This window comes from Zalophus californianus, chromosome 1 (genome assembly GCF_009762305.2).
Source record: "Zalophus californianus isolate mZalCal1 chromosome 1, mZalCal1.pri.v2, whole genome shotgun sequence".
Classification (NCBI taxonomy): domain Eukaryota; kingdom Metazoa; phylum Chordata; class Mammalia; order Carnivora; family Otariidae; genus Zalophus; species Zalophus californianus.
The window spans coordinates 150,168,598-150,185,939 of NC_045595.1; the positions used below are offsets into that span (position 1 = coordinate 150,168,598).

Below are 17,342 nucleotides of genomic sequence, written 5' to 3' on the forward strand. Positions count from 1 at the left end.
GTACAATACAAAGAGTGAACTCTAAAGCAAATATGGACTTTGGTGATGACGTGTCAATGTAAGATTCATCAATTGTAAAAATGTACCACTCTGGTGCAGATGTTTATAGTGGGTGAGGTTGTGTGTGGAGGGGAACAGGGAGTATATGAGAATTCTCTGTACTTTCTGCTCAATTTTGCTGTGAACTGAAAACTGCTCTAAAAAGTGAAGTTTAATTAAAAAAAAAAAGAACTTAAAAAAGAAAAAAAGAACTTGCTGCTGGTCAGTGTCTCTCAACTATAATCTAATCTTTATCATTTTCTCCAAATTCAAAAATACTATAGATGTAAATATTATTTATCTACTCAACACAATTGTTTATTTTTTTCAAAAGCAAAATTTTAAAATGACAAAAAATATAAGAGGTACAAGAACCGTTTTTTTCATTAAAACAATTATCTAGCTTTACTTTTACCCTAAATTATAGCTTAATTTTGTCAAGAGTTAAAGTGTTCTCAACCAAAATTTAAGGACTATCAGATATAAAAGGCTCAGAGACATAATTAAAACCATGGTCATTTATTATAAATCAATTGCTTTGACATTTCACAATTGGGAGACAGCAGTGTTTTAAAGCAGAGCATTGAACTTGAACTCTAGAACACCTGATCTGCTACTTTAAGTAATAACATGTGGGCAAGTTACCTAACGTCCGTTTTCTCATCTGTAAAACCTAATAAATGGAAAGCACATGAAAATGCTGGTACTTTAAAAAGGTCAAAAATATAACATCAACTGAAAATTTTGAACCAAATTTAATTTCTTTTATCATCAAAAGTTAAGATACATTTTCTTCAGTATTAGGAATCTTTATTGTTAATATAAAATAAATTGTCACGTCTTACAAATTTTATATTTATAGCTGAATGTTTCTTCAATCATCACTGTCACTTCCTGATTCACTCAGCTGCAAATCATTTCCTAGAATAAAAAAATAGCAAAAGTGTAGTAATTAAGTATTTAATATTTTCATATTCAATATATTTACTTTTGGATAACATAAATATCATGCAAAATATAACACCATGGGTGATCCTATTTAGCCAGCATTTTGTCATTAATAATTAGATTGCTTATCCTATAATTTAGTCACATCATTGGTAATTCCCAAAATTAATACTGTTTGTAAAGAAAACATACACCATCAATCTTCAGCATAGTTTTGGTATCATCTGGCATCTTTTTGAGTCTTCTTTCACATACCAACACCGCCTCCTTTGTTACTCCCACTGATTTAATTACATCAGGTAATGAGAAAAAATGTGGTTTAGAAGATCAGCCTAAATCATTTTGAAGAGTGGAATGTTATGCAATTTTGTACATAAAATTCAGTCAAAATATTAAATAGTATATTTTAAGAGTAACTCATCCTTTGTTCTGTTTGTAATTCAATGATGTGTTTACAGCAATGGAACTTACATTCCAGTGGGGAAAACAGGCAGTAAACAAACAAATATATAAGATGATGCCAAGTAGGAATAAATACTATGAAAAATGAAGATGGGTATGAGAAGAGTGGTGAGAGGTGCTGTTTTAGATAGGAGAGTTGATAAGGCCTCCTTGAAGGGTGACATTTGAACAGAGATCCAACTGTAGAAAGAAAGTCGTAATAATGTGGATGGGGGGCAGATACTGTCCAGGCTCAGGAACAGCAAATACAAATGCCCCAAGGCAGAAGCGTGCTTGCTATGTTCTCTGACTGTGAGAAGGCCCTGTGGCCAGAGTGGAATGAATGAGGAAGAGATGATAGGAAATGAGGTCAGAAAGATATCCAGATATCCAGAAGACTGGTTTGTAGATTATGCTAAAAACTTTGGATTTTGTTTGAAATGTAATGGGAATTCATCAGAAAATTTTAAGCAAGCAACTGACTTGAAATGTTGTTTAACATGAATATTTTATAATGGTATGTATATACAATAATATACTATAATTGTACTGCAGCTTCTCACATAAGAAATAATATAGGCTTTGACTCAGGTGGCTCAGATGGAGGTGGTGTTAAGAAGTTGGGTTTATAATATAAAGAAAGAACTTACAGGACTATCAAAAGTACTGGATATAGGGCTTGAGAGAAAGAAAAGTGAAGAAAGACCTCCAGTGTTTCTGATCTAAACAAGTGGATGGTGGTATCATTTACTGAGATAAGAAATGCCAGGGGAACAAGATTGTGTGAGAAAAATCACAAGTTCAATTTTCAATATGACACATTTGAGATACACAGCAAATATTCAAGTAAATATGTTATAGGCAATTGGATATAAGTCTGGAGCTCCAGGTAGAGGTTACTCCTGGAAATAAAGATTTGGGAGTCACCAACTGCAGGGATTTATTTGAAGATATGGGATTGGATAATATCATTTGAGTAGTAAATTACAATGGCTAAAAACATTCTCATATTTTTAAACTACTCCAAAATCAACAAAAAGCTGGCATAATTTGAAGCTAATACCCAGTTTAAGAGGAGTAGTTTCTAGGCCATAAATAAGTTGTTGTAAGAGAGCTCAGTCCACTGCATGAACTCCAGAACTATTACATTATTTGATAAATAAATCTGCTAAAGCTTCTTTTGTGTATCTCATTCCCATGACCATTTTATACTTTTCAAGGATTAAGTTTCCATTTATTACACAACTCTTCTATGGCATTAGAATGTTCAACTTGATATGATGCCCATAATAAGTTTCTTAGGTCAAATCGAAATGTCCCAAGTTCCACTTTTGTTAATAGACTTCATGTTGTACAAGTTATATGCACAGTAATACCATGCTCAGGACTGACCTGAGGGAAAGAGCAGCCAAAACGCAACAGCAGAGTGCACAAAGCATACACTAGAAACACTTCTTGAAGTGCCAGGTCTTGGACAATGTACAACTCTTTTTTAATATAGCATTACTCTCAGGTGCAGGAAACATAACAAGCTTTCATAACACACAAAAGACAGAAACTTAGCCAAAATGACAAGATGGAGGAATTCTCCCCGAAAGAAAAGTCAGGAAGATATCACAAGCAGGGATTTGCTCTAAGCAGATATAAACAATAGGTCTGAACAAGAATTTAAATTAACAGTTATAAGATTACTAGCCGGACTTGAAAAAAGCATAGAAGACACCAAAGAGACCCTTGCTGCAGAGATAAAAGGACCTAAGACTAGTCAGGCTGAAATTAAAAATGCTATAACTGAGATACAAAACAGCCTGGATATAATCACAATGAGGATGGAAGAAGCAAGAATGAATAGGTGATATAGAAGATAAAATTAAATAAAATAATGAAGCTGAAAAAAAGAGGAAAACAAAACTATTAGATCACGAAGGAAGACCTAGGGAACTCAGTGATTCCATAAAGTGAAAAATATCTGTATCATAGGAGTCCCAGAAAAAGAAGAGTGGGGAAAAAGGGGCAGGAGGTTTATTTGAACAAATTATAGCTGAGAACTTAACTAATCTGGGGGAAGGAAACAGGCATTTTAGTCCAAGAGGCACAGAGAACTTCCCTCAGAAATCAACAAAAACAGGTGAACACCATGATATATCATAGTGAAACTTGCAAAATACAAAGATGAAGAGAAAATTCTGAAAGCAGCTCAGGAGAAAAAGTCCTTAGCCTACAAGGGTAGACACACAAGGTTAGCAGCAGACCTGTCCACAGAGACCTGGCAGGCCACAAAGGACTGGCATGATATATTCAACAGACTAAATGGGAAAATATGCAGCTGGGAATACTTTATCCAGCAAGGCTGTCATTCAGAATAGAAGGAGAGATAAAGAGTTTCCAAGACAAGCAAAAACTAAAGGAGTTTGTGAACACTAAACCAGCTCTGCAAGAAATATGAAAGGGGACTCTTTGAGCAGGAGAGTGAGACCAGAAGCAACTAGAAAGAAACAGAGACAATCTATGGGAACAGCAACTTTACAGGTAATACAACGGCGCTAAATCCATCTTTCAATAGTTACTATGAATGTAAATGGACTAAATGCTCCAATTAAAAGAAACAGGGAAGCAGAATGGATTAAAAAAAAAAATCCAAAAACCAAACAAGACCCATCGATAATGCTGCTTACAAGAGACACATTTTAGACCCAAAGAAACCTCCAGGTTGAAAGTGAGGGGGCGGAGAACCATTTATCATGCTAATGGACATCAAAAGAAAGTGGGAGTAGCCATACTTGTATCAGACAAACTAGATTTTAACCCAAAGACTGTAATAAGAGATGAAGGAGGGCACTATATCATAATAAAGGGGTCTATCCAACAAGAAGATCTAACAGTTGTAAATATTTATGCCCCTAACTTGGGAACAGCCAAAAATATAAACCAATTAATAACAAACTTAAACTCATTGATAATAACACAATAATGGTAGGGGACTTTAACATCCCACTCAGAGCAATGGACAGATCATGTAAGCTGAAGATCAACAAGAAAAGAAGGGCTTTGAATGACACACTGAACCAGAGGGACTTAACAGTTATATCCTGAGCATTTCATCCTAAAGCAGCAGAATACACATTCTTTTCAAGTACATATGGAACATTCTCCAGAATAGATCACATAGTGGGTCACAAGTCAGGCCTCAAACAGTGTAAAAAGACTGAGATTATGCTATGCAAATTTTCAGGTCACAATGCTATGAAACTTGAAGTCAACCACAAGAAAAAATGTGGAAAGACCACAAATACATGGAGGTTAAAGAACACCCTATTAAAGAATGAATGGATTAACTAGGAAATTAAAAAAGAATTAAAAAAAAAAAAACATGGAAGCAAATGAAAATGAAAACACGACAGTATAAAATCTCTGGGATGCAGCAAAGGCGTTCCTAAGAGGGAAGTACATAGCAATACAGGCCTTCCTCAAGAAGCAAGAAAAGTCTCAAATACATAACCTAATCTTACACTAAAGGAGCTGGAAAAAGAACAGCAAATAAAGCCTAAATTCAGCAAGAGAAAAGAAATAATGAAGATCAGAGCAGAAATAAATGATATAGAAACCAAAAATACAGTAGAACAGGTCAATGAGAGTAGGAGCTGGTTCTCTGAAAGAATTAACAAAATTGATATCCCCCTAGCCAGACTTATCAAAAAGAAAAGAGAAATGACCCAAATAAATAAAATCATGAATGAAAGAGGAGAGATCACAACCAACACCGAAGAAATACAACTATTAAGAGAATATTATGAGTAATCATATGCCAATGAATTAGGCAAACTGGAAGAAATGGATAAATTCCTAAAAACATATAAACTACCAAAACTGAAGCAGGAAGAAATAGAAAATTTGAAAAGGCCCGTAACCAGCTAAGAAATTGAATCAATAATCAAAATCTCCCAACAAACAAGAGCCCAGGGCCAGATGGCTTCCCAGGGGAATTCTACCAGACATTTAAAGAATTAATACTTATTCTTCTTAAACTGTTCCAAAAAACAGAAATGGAAGGAAAACTTCCAAACTCATTCTATGAGGCCAGCATTACCTTGATTCCAAAACCAGAAAAAGACCCCACTACAAAGGAGAATTACAGACCAATATCCCTGATAAACACGGATGCAAAAATTCTCAACATGTTACTAGCTAATCAAATCCAACAGCACATTAAAAGAACTATTCACCATGACCAAGTGGGATTTATTCCTGGGATGCAGAGGTGGTTCAATATCTGCAAATCAATCATCATGATACACCACATTAATAAAAGAAAGAATAAGAACCATATGATCCTCTCAATAGATGCAGAAAAAGCATTTGACAAAATACATCATCTTCTCTTAATAAAAACCCTGAAGAAGGGATGCCTGGGTGGCTCAGTTGGTTAGGCATCTGCCTTCGGCTCAGGTCATGATCCCAGGGTCCTGGGATTAAGTTCTGCATTAGGCTCCTTGCTGAGGAGCAAGGAGCTTCTCCTTCTGCCTGCCTCTCCCCCTGCTTGTCCTCTCTTTCTGACAAATAAATAAATAAATAAAATCTTAAAAAAAAAACCCGGAAGAAAGTAGGGATAGAAGGAACATACCTCAACATCATAAAGGCCATATATGAAAGACCCATGGCTATTATCATGCTCAATGGGGAAAAACTGAGAGCGTTTCCCCTAAGGTCAGGAAAAAGACAGGGATGGCCACTCTCATCACTGTTGTTCAACATAGTCCTAGAAGTCCTGGCCTCATTAGTCAGACAACAAAAAGAAATAAAAGGCATCTGAATTAGCAAGGAAGAAGTCAAACTTTCACTCTTCACAAACGACATGATACTCTATGTAGAAAACCCAAAAGATTCCACCAAAAAATTGCTAGAACTGGTATAGGAATTCAGCAAAGTCGCAGGATATAAAAGCAACACACAGAAGTCTGCTGCATTTCTATACACCAATAATGAAGCAGTAGAAAGAGAAATCAAGGAAATAATCCCATTTGCAATTGCACCAAAAACTGTAAGATACCTAGGAATAAACCTAACCAAAGAGGTAAAAGATCTGCACTCTGAAAACTACAGAACACCTATGAAAGAAATTGAGGAAGACACAAAGAAATGGAAAAACATTCCACACTCATGGATTGGAACAAATATTGTTAAAATGTCTATACTTCCCAAAGCAATCTTCACATTCAATGCAATCCCTATCAAAATAACAATAACATTTTTCACAGAGATAGAACAGACAATTCTAAAATTTTCATGGAACCAGAAAAGACCCTGAATAGCTAAAGTTATGTTGAAAAAGAAGAGCTTATTTCCCTCTCTCCTTTTTTCCCTTTCCCCTTCCCATATGTTTATCTGTTTTCTTTCTTAAATTCCACATATGAGTGAGATCATATGGTATTTGTCTTTAAACAAGCCGTAAGTGACTCTTGACAGAGAACAAACAGGGTTGATGGAGGGAGGTGGGTGGAGGATGGGCTAGATAGGTGATGGGAATTTAAGAGGGCACTTGTGATGAGCACTGAGTGTTGTATGTAAGTGATGAATCACTGAATTCTACTCCTGAAACTAATATTGCAGTATATGTTAACTAACAAATTTAAATTAAAAAAAAAAGGAAGAAAAAGAAGAGCAAAGTGGGAGACATCACAATTCTGGACTTGAAGCTGTATTACAAAGCTGTAATCATCAAAACAGTATGGTACTGGCACAAAAACAGACATATAGATCAATGGAACAGAGCAGAGAACCCAGAAATGAACCCACAACTATATGGTCAACTAATTTTGACAAAGCAGGAAAGACTATCCAATGGAAAAAAGATATTCTCTTCAAGGAGTGTTGGGAAAATTGGACAGCCACATGCAGAAGAATGAAACTGGGCCACTTTCTTACACCATACACAAAAATAAATTCTAAAGGAATTAAAGACCTAAATGTGAGACAGGAATCCATCAAAATCCTAGAGAAGAACATGGGCAGCAACCTCTTTGACCTTGGCTGCAGCAACTTCTTACTAGACACATATCCCGACGCAAGGGAAACAAAAGCAAAAATGAACTACTGGGACTCATCAAGATAAAAAGCTTCTGCACAGCAAAGGAAACAATCAACAAAACTAAAAGGCAGCCTATGGAATAGGAGATGATATTTGCAAACGACATATTGGATAAAGGGCTCATATCCAAAATCTATAAAGAACTTATAAAACTCAACACCCCAAAAATAAAAAAAAAATCCAGTTAAGAAATGGGCAGAAGACATGAACAGACATTTCTCCAAAGAAGACATAAGAATGGCTAAAAGACAGATGAAAAAATGCTCAACACTGATCATCAGGGAAATACAAATCAAAACCACAATGAGATACCACCTCACACCAGCCAGAATGGCTAAAGTTAACAAGCCAGGAAACAACAGATGTTGGTGAGGATGTGGAGAAAGGAGAACCCTCTTATATTGATTGTGGGAATGCAAACTGATGCAGCCACTCTGGAAAACAGTATGGAGGTTCCTCAAAAAGTTAACAATAGAACTACCCTACAACCCAGCAGTTGCACTACTAGGTATTTATCCAAAGGATACAAAAATACAGATTCAAAGGGGCACATGCACACCAATGTGTATAACAGAACTATCCACAATAGCCAAAACATGGAAAGAGCCCCAATGTCCATCAGCTGATGAGTGGATAAAGAAGATGTGGTATACATACACAATGGAATGTTACTCAGCCACCAAAAGAAATGAAATCTTGCCATTTGCAATGAGTTGGATGGAGCTAGAGTGTATTATGCTAAGCAAAATAAGTCAGTCAGAGAAAGACAAATACCATATGATTACACTCATGTTGAATTTAAGAAACAAAACAGATGAACATGGGGAAGAAAGGGAAAAATAAAGTAAGATAAAGACAGAGAGGGAGGCAAACCATAAGAGACCCTTATATATAGGGAACAAACTGAAGTTTGCTGGAGGGGAGGTGGGGTAATTGGGTGATGGGCATTAAGTAGGGCACTTGATGTAATGAGCACCAGGTGTTATATGCAACTGATGGATCACTAAATTCTACCCCTGAAGCTAATATTATACTATATGTGAACTGACTTGAATTTAAATAAATTCTTGAAAGAAAAAAAAATGGGTAGAAGATCCAAACAGACATTTTTCCAAATAAGTCATACAGACAGCCAACAGACCCATGAAAAGATGCTCAAAATCGATCATTATCAGAGAAATGCAAATCAAAACCAAAATGAGATATCCCCTTACACCTGTCAAAATGGCTAAAATCAAAAAGACAATAAATAATAAGTGTTGGTGGGGATGAGGAGAAAAAGTAACCCTCATACCCTGTTGGTGGGAATGTAAATTGGTGCATCCACCGGAAAACAATATGGAGGTTCCTCAAAAAAATTAAGAAGAGAAATACTATATGATCCAATAATTCCACCACTGGGTATTTACCCAAAGAAAATGTAAACCCTATTTCAAAAAGATATATGCATCCCTATGTTTATTGCAGCATTATTTACAATAGCCCAGATAATGGAAGCAACCTAAGACTCAAAAGGATAAAGAATATGTGTTATATATCCACAATGGAATATTATGCAGCCATAAAAAGGATGAGATCATTACATTTGTGATGACATGGATGGACCTAGAAGTTATTATGCTAAGTGGAAGAAGACTGAGAAAGACAAATACCATAAAATTTCACTTATATGTGGAATCTAAAAAAAAATGAACAAAAAGCAGAATCAGACCTTAACTCCAGAGAACTGAGGGTTGCCAGAAGGGAGGAGAAATAAGGACAGGCAGAATGGGTGCAGGTGAGTGGGAGACACAGGCTTCCAATTATGGAATGAATAAGTCACAGGAATAAAAGGCATACCATAAGGAATATAATCATTGATATTATAATTGCATAGTGACAGATGGTAGCTAAACTTGAGGTGAGCACTGTATATTCCATAAACTTGTGGAATCACTATGTTGAAATGTAACATTGTGTGTCAACTACATGCAAATAAAACAATCTTTTAATAAATAAATAAATTTATTATTTAAAAGTACATGCAGACATATGGCTACTTTGTCATCTTCTAGTATAGCCATGCTTGAACATTTTACAAAGTAGAATGTGTATTACTTTACTATAAGTTATTTTAATTTTGTCTTAATATTACATTATTTTCAAAGATGTATGTACCTAGGTGATATTAAGTTATGAAATTCATCTCAAGATAGTTAAAGGAGACTTTAAAATATCTGTTATAAAAAATGGTATTGGGTCTGATAAGGTTGAGAAACGAAAAAAAAAACAGGTTGAGAAACGAGATCATTGTAGTAACAGTAAGAGGGTTTATTTCCTCTTATTAGGAAACTTTGATTTGGATAAAATATATCAGAAAAAGAAATACACTATTTTTTTTTAGAGAATTCCCAAATGGTTACTACTAGTATAACAAATCACTACTGACTTTTGCATATAATTTTTGCATCCACAATTATTTTATTATTTCTATAGTTTGTTGATGCTCCTGAATTTTTTATGTAGACAACTACATTTTCTTTCTTGTTTTCAATTCTTCTATCTCATTTCTTTTACTTGTTTTATTGCATTTGCTAGAACATTCAGTACAATGTTGAATAGAAATCATGATATCAGTCTTCCTTGTCTTCTTCCTAATTTGAATGAGAATGCTTGTACAGTCTAAATTACCATGTCAGCAATAGTTTTGTTTTTTGTAATTAACTTTTATGAAGTTAAAGAAATTTCCTTATATTGGACCTCTGGTAAAAGTTTTAAAATTAATTAATACTAAATTTTGTCAAAATCAAATTTGCTAAAACTGATCATGTGACTTTATTCCTATAATCTCTTAATGTGGTGAATTATATTGCTACCATTTCAGATATTCAACATTTCTTACATTTCTGTGATGACCCTTATTTGGTCATGACTTAGCTTGCTTATTTTAAGTGCATAGGTTATTCAATTTTCTAATATCTTCCTTAGTAATTTTGTAACTATGTTCTTTTTTTTAAAGATTTTATTAATTTATTTGAGAGAGAGAGAGAAAGAGCACATAAGTAGGGGAGAGGGAAGGGCAGATGGAGAGGTTGAGAAGCAGACTCCTCACTGAGCAGGGAGCCTGACATGGAGCTCAATCCCAGGACCTCGAGATCACGACCTGAGCCAAAGGTAAACACTTAACTGACTGAGCCACCCGGGCACCCCTGTAACTAGGTTCTTAAATAAAATTATTCTACATTGCTTTTTGTCTTGTTCCTGATTGGTTTTGATATTGAGATTATCCTAAAATTATAAAAGAACTGGGTTGCTTTCCCTGCTTTTCTATTCTCTGAAACAGTTTGTAGAAGGTAAGAATTATTTGTTCCTTGAATATTTGTTAAAATTCATCTGTAAAACAATCTTCAGTTTTCCAGCATCTAGGGAGGAGGAAGAAGAGACATTAACTTGCTGGTTTCTTTAGGCTTTCCATTTCTCTTTGAATCATATTTGATAACACTTTTTCTAGAAAAATCATCCATTTCTACCCCAAATTTACTGGGATGAAATGTTTGTGAAATTCGTATAATTTAAAAAATAAAACATACTATAGCTATAATTTTATCCATTTTTTCATTCCTAATATTTTTTGTGTCTTTTCTCTTTTTCTTCATCAGCTCTTGTTAGAGGTTGGTCTTTTTTTTTTTTTTTTTACAGATTTTATTTATTTATTTGAGAGAGAGAGAATGCACAAGAGTGAGCGAGCACCAGTGGGAGTGGGGGTAAGGTCAGAGGGAGAAGCAGACTCCCCACTGAGCAGGGAGCCCCACCCGGAGCTCGATCCCAGCACCCTGAGATCATGACCTGAGCTGAAGGCAGACACTTAACCAACTGAGCTACCCAGGTGCCCCAACTGGTCTTTTTGTTTTCAAATAAATTGCTTTTAGTTTTGTTTATTCTCTAATATTTCTGTTACCTATAGTTTTGATTCTAACCTATATTTCTTTTTCTGCTTTCTTTAAGCTTAAAATTGTATTGTTTTTTCCTCAAGATGAATCTTTCACTCATTTGTTTTCAATTTTTTTTTTAAAGAACATTTTGAGTCTATAAATTTCCCTGTAAGTATCATTTTGGCTGTATCCTCAAATTACTGAGATATATTATTTTTGATATTGCTTAATTGTAAATATTTTATAATTTCCTTATAGTTTCCTTTTAACACGTAAGTTATTAGGCATGTGCTTTGAGGTTTCCAAGCATTCATTTTAAAATAATTTTTGTTGTTTATGTTTCCTTTGTATTATAGTCCTATAATATGATCAATAAAATGTGAATTCAAATAATGTTATTTCCTTTGTGTCAGTAGGAAATAATTTCTAAAATGTTTTATATATCCTTAAAAGAATGTCCACTTCACATGTGAACTGTAGAATTCTTATTTACTATTAGAATAGGCATGTTAATTATGTTGTTCAAGGATTTTATACCCTTACTAAATTTTGTCCACTTGATTACAGATGCATTAAATCTTCCATTATGACGAAGACTTGTCAATATCTCCTTCATCTATTTTTATTATATATATATATACACACTCACATACACATACAACTACATTTTTTAAATATATATGCACATAAATGATGAAGATATATTATTATGGGCATACAAATTTGTAATTCTTTATCCTCCTGGTGAATTGAAACTTTTGTCATTATTTGGCCATTCAAGAAATCAGACGCTCCATTTTTACCTCTTGAGGTAGGAAGCACTAACAACATTAATAACTGAAGTTCAAAAGACCTTTCCTGGTCCCTGTTTAATTCATAGTTTCACTTTTTCTGCCATCCAGACTTGGCTCCTTCCTTCTTTAGTTCTGTTATTTGGCTAGAGCTGGAGTCAATCCTTCCTAGCTGCTTTCCTTATTATTATTAATTAACACAGTGAGATTAGCTTTAAGTAAACAGAAAGTCCCATTCTCCCCCTGAGAGTATCAACCTGTAGGCTTTCATTACAAAGTATTTACTGAGCATCTACTATGTATCAGGTACTGTGTTAGATGCTAGTATTCAATGATAAGCAAGAAATAAACATAATTGGTGTCCTCCTGGAGCTTATGTTTAGAAGAAAGCAAATCACACAAAAGATATAATTTTATAATTATGACATTTGATATAAATGAGATATTGCTCTGAAGTTCTACAAAGGGAATTTGACCTTGTCATGAAGGTGTCCTTGATAAAGTATGCCTTGAATTGTAATCTAAAGGAGAAAAAACTAACTACATTCTGAAAGGAAGGAAGTGTTTCTGCCTGAATGAATAGTAGTGTATAAGGGTCCTGAGGTGGGTGAACGTATTTGAGTACAGTGGCAAAAATTAGGTAAATGTTGCTAGAACAGAAGGAACAAGACCATTATAGCCAGATGTTTTGTCTCTATCATAAAAGAAATTACAAATGACCCTTGAATAATGTGGGGGTGGGGGGGGGTTAGCGGAGCTGACCCTCTATGGTGAAAAATTTGTATATAACTTTTGGCCCCACAAATACTTAACTACTAATAACCTACTGTTGACCAGAGGCCTTACTGATAGTAGAAACAGTCGATTAACACATAATTTCTATGTTACATGTATTACATATACATATTCTTAATAACATTAAGAAAATCATAAGGAAAGAAAATACATTGATAGTACCAAAAAAAAAAGTCTATTGAAAAAAAAATCCATGTATAAGTGGACCTGCACAGTTCAAACCTATGTTGCTTAAGGGTCAAATGTACTAGCTATTGAAAAGTTTAAAGCAGGAGGGGTGACAAATTATATTTTAATTATGAAAAGATCAAAATGGCTGCAATGTAAATAATGAAGCAAAAATGGCTTGACTAGGTAAGGGATGAACCAGTTAGAAAGTCACTGCAGAGTTAAAAGCAAGAAATAACAGCAAGTGGAACTAGAGTGATAGTAGTGGAGATGAAGAGAAGTAGATGAATTTGAGAAATATTAAGGAGGTAAAATAAACAGGACTTGATGAAGGATTGACTACTATAAAAAGGGAGAGGAAGTAAATTCTTGCATACAATTAGGCTTCTGAATTGTATCATTAGATGAATCCTGCCTTTCACTAAGAGGAAACACTGTGAGCCAATAAGTATAAGTTGGTTTTGGACAAAGTAAATTTGGGATGCCCCTACTGAAAGACGGTGTTGGACCTACTTGTTTCCAGAGCTCATAGGTCTGGGTCAGAGATGCAAATTTACAAGTTATCTATACGTAAGTACTAATTACAACAGAAATATGGAAGAAATTATCTAGAGAAAGAATGTGGAGTAAAAAGAAAAAAGGACCTAGAATTAAGGCTTGAGAACTCCAGCTCTAATGACTAAGTAGAAGGTTCTAAACTGTCAAAGGAGAAAGAGAAATGTATCTAGAGAGACAGGAGAAAAACCAATAAGACATTATGTCACAGAGTCAAAAGAAAAGGAATGATTCAACAAAAAGGTAATGGTTAATCATAGTATCAAAGGAATAAAATAAGAGTTTTTTCTCTTTATCCAAATTTTAGATCATAATCACTATGGCTCCACTGTGAATTCTTACTTTTCCAATTACTCATATTTATATATATATACTTACGTAAAGTATTCATCAGAAGGCTACTGTTGTCATGAGATCTATTCTGGCCAGCATCCATACCAGGAATCTTGCAATGTGGCATGGCAGACATGGCAGGATGTCTTGAGATATAATTCCCTGCATCAGAAGGAGAGGATCTGCACTCTTCATCGTCTGAGTCACTGGAACTATCCTCACTACTTGAAGATGATGAACTTTTGGAATCCGATGAACTATCACAACTACTCATCTGGTCCATTAGACTAGCTTCTGCCTTCAGTTCTAAAAATAAAACAGAAAAATAATACATAGGTTAAATAAATAATATTACATATAAATATTAAATAAATAAATTAAAATTTGAATGTGTTAGCTTCTAAGAAACTGTTGATGAGGAATAAATGAGATTAAACATGCATTTAGAGCATTTTAAGCATTTTATTTAAAAAGCTCCTCTACCATTAAAAGACATAGGCAATGCCTAATCTAAATGCTACATTTATTATACCATTATACTTAAATATGTGTATAATTCAAATAAAATAAAAGAATGTGAAAAATTAAAACTGTAAAAATTAAAATCTATTGGGCAGAAACCATTCTCCAATTCCTCTTACTCTCCCAATACATATAAGGCAACACAGTACATACAGATGAATTTCTTTTTTTTCTCCCAGCTTTTCTAACCTATAATTGACAAAACTGTATATATTTATTCTACATTTTTTAAATTTTATTATGTTATGTTAATCACCATACATTACATCATTAGTTTTTGATGTAGTGTTCTATGATTCATTGTTTTCACATAACACCCAGTGCTCCATTCAGTACGTGCCCTTTTTAATACCCATCACCAGGCTAACCCATCCCCCTACCCCCCTCCCCTATAGATGTATATATTTAAAGTGTACGACAGGCTCCCAGCCCCAGTGTAAGAAGCAGCTTGGCCTGAGAAAACACTTCCCCTTGAACCAAGAATCTGGACATTCAGTGTGAGCAGTTGGGTGATGCTGGGTGGAGAGAGCTCCCACCTCTGATCCAGCAGTTCGAGGTGGTCAGGCTGGACCTCTGTGAAGTCAGCTAGAGTACTACAACCTGATAGCTGCCAGTTGTGAGCCCCTAGCTGTGGTGTTCAAAGGCCAAGCAGCATTCCAAGGAGCTCATGGTGAGCAACGATGACATCTGCGAGGCTGGCGTCTGAGTGCTCAGGGCCTGGTGGACTCTGCCTGCCAGTTGAAGATGCTCAAGCTGGAAAACTGTGGCCTCGCGTCAGCCAATGGTAAGGACCTGTGTGGTATTGTGACCTCCAAGGCCTCACTGCAGGCATTGGACCTGGATGACAAGCTGGGTTACATGGGCATTGCCAAGCTGTGCCCCAGAATGCTACACCCCAGCTTCTGACTCAGGGATCTGTGGCTCTGGGACTGTGACATCACCACCAGGGGCTGCAGAGATCTGTGCCACATCCTTAGGGTCAAGGAGAGCCTGAAGAGTGGAGCCTAGTGGGCAATGTGCTGGGGGACAAGGGTGCTTGGCTGCATGTGAGAGCCTGCAGGAAACTGGCTGCCAGCTGCAGTACCCACGCATAAAGTCCTGCAGCTTACGGCTATCTGCTGCCACCACTTCGGCACGACCTTGACCCAAAACAGTATCTTGTGGATATTGCAGATGAGCAACAAAAAGCTGGGGGATTCTGGGGTCCAGGAACTCTGCCAGGGTCTGGACCAGCCCGGCACCACACTGTGAGTGCCCTGGATGGGGGAATGCGACATGATGGACAGTGCTGTGGCAGCCTGGCCTTGCTCCTGCTGGCCAACCACAGCCTGCACAAGCAGCACTTCAGGCAAGAACTACATGCTCTGGAATAGCACGACATCTACTGGATGAAGGAGCAGGATCGCTTGCAGGTCTGCAGAGGGCACAAGCTGAGCTTGAGGTTCATCTCCTGAATAGCCTCTAGCCCCAGCTTCTGAAACCTACTCTCCTAACAGGCTCTACTGGGACCCCGCAGGGCTCTCACTCTGGTGTCCTAGCTTTGACTGAAGAGAAACACTCAAATCAACTGACTTCTGTGAGAAAACTTTAGACAGTTTATAATTATTAAAGCACTTTTTTGGGGGAAGAGGAAAAAAAAACCAAAATATACAACTTAATGCTTTGATATACATTGTGAAATGATTATCATAATAATCATAATCAAGTTAATTAACATATTTTATCCCGTGTGTGTGTGTGATGGGAACACATAAGATCTGCTCTCTTAGAAAATTTAGATACCATACTACTGGCACAAAAATAGACTCGTAGATCAATAGAACAGAATAGAAAACCCAGAAATGAACCCACAACTTTGACAAGACAGGAAAGAATATCCAGTGGGAAAAAGACAGTCTCTTCAACAAATAGTGTTGGGGAAACTGGACAGCAACCTGCAAAGAATGAAATTGGACCACTTTCTTACACCATACACAAAAATAAATATTAAATGGATTAAAGACCTAAATGTGAGACATGAAACCATTAAAATCTGAGAGAACACAGGCAGTAACTTCTTTGACATAGGCCTTAGCAACTTCTTACTAGATATATCTCCTGAGGCAAGGGAAACAAAAGCAAAAATTAGGACTTTATTAAAATAAGCTTCTGCACAGTGAAGAAAGCAACAAAACTAAACGGCAACCTTCAGAATGGGAGAAGATACTTGCAAATGACATATCTGATAAAGGGTTAGTATCCAAAATATATAAAGAACTTATCAAACTTGACACCCCCTAAAAATAAATAATTCAATTAAATAATGGGCAGGAGACATGAAGAGACATTTTTCCAAAGACGACATACAGATGGCTAACAGACACATGTTACGGGAATAGCCCAAATGTCCATGGACTGATGAATGGATAAAGAAGATGTGATAAATATATATATTTATGGAATATGGACTATTACTCAGCCATAAAAAAGAATGAAATCTTGTCATTTGCAACAACGGGGATGGAACTAGAGAGTATTAGGCTAAGTGAAATAAGTCAGTCAGAGAAAGACAAATACCATATGATTTCACTCATGTGGAATTTAAGAAACAAAACAAATGAACATGGGGGAAAAAAAAGAGAGGCAAACCAAGAAACATACTCTTAATTGTACAGAACAAACTGAGGGTTGCTGGATGGGAGGTGGGAGGTGGGATGGGGTAAATAGATGATGGGGATTAAGGAATGCACATGTTGTGATGACTACCAGGTGTTG

General features: G+C 35.8%; 1 protein-coding gene and 1 pseudogene across 1 annotated transcript in view; one reads left to right on the forward strand and one right to left on the reverse strand.

Moving 5' to 3' along the window:
• Positions 1-554: 554 nt before the first annotated feature.
• The window catches only part of EAF2 (ELL associated factor 2), a 41,014-nt gene continuing 24,226 nt past the window's right edge, over positions 555-17,342 (reverse strand). The window contains exons 5-6 of the mRNA XM_027585574.1: positions 14,112-14,372; positions 555-960 (exon numbers count right to left, since the gene is read on the reverse strand). Coding sequence (XP_027441375.1) covers positions 914-960; positions 14,112-14,372 — 308 coding nt within the window. The 3' untranslated portion in view covers positions 555-913. The remainder of the gene's footprint in view (positions 961-14,111; positions 14,373-17,342) is intronic.
• LOC113917307 lies at positions 14,984-15,961 on the forward strand (annotated as a pseudogene).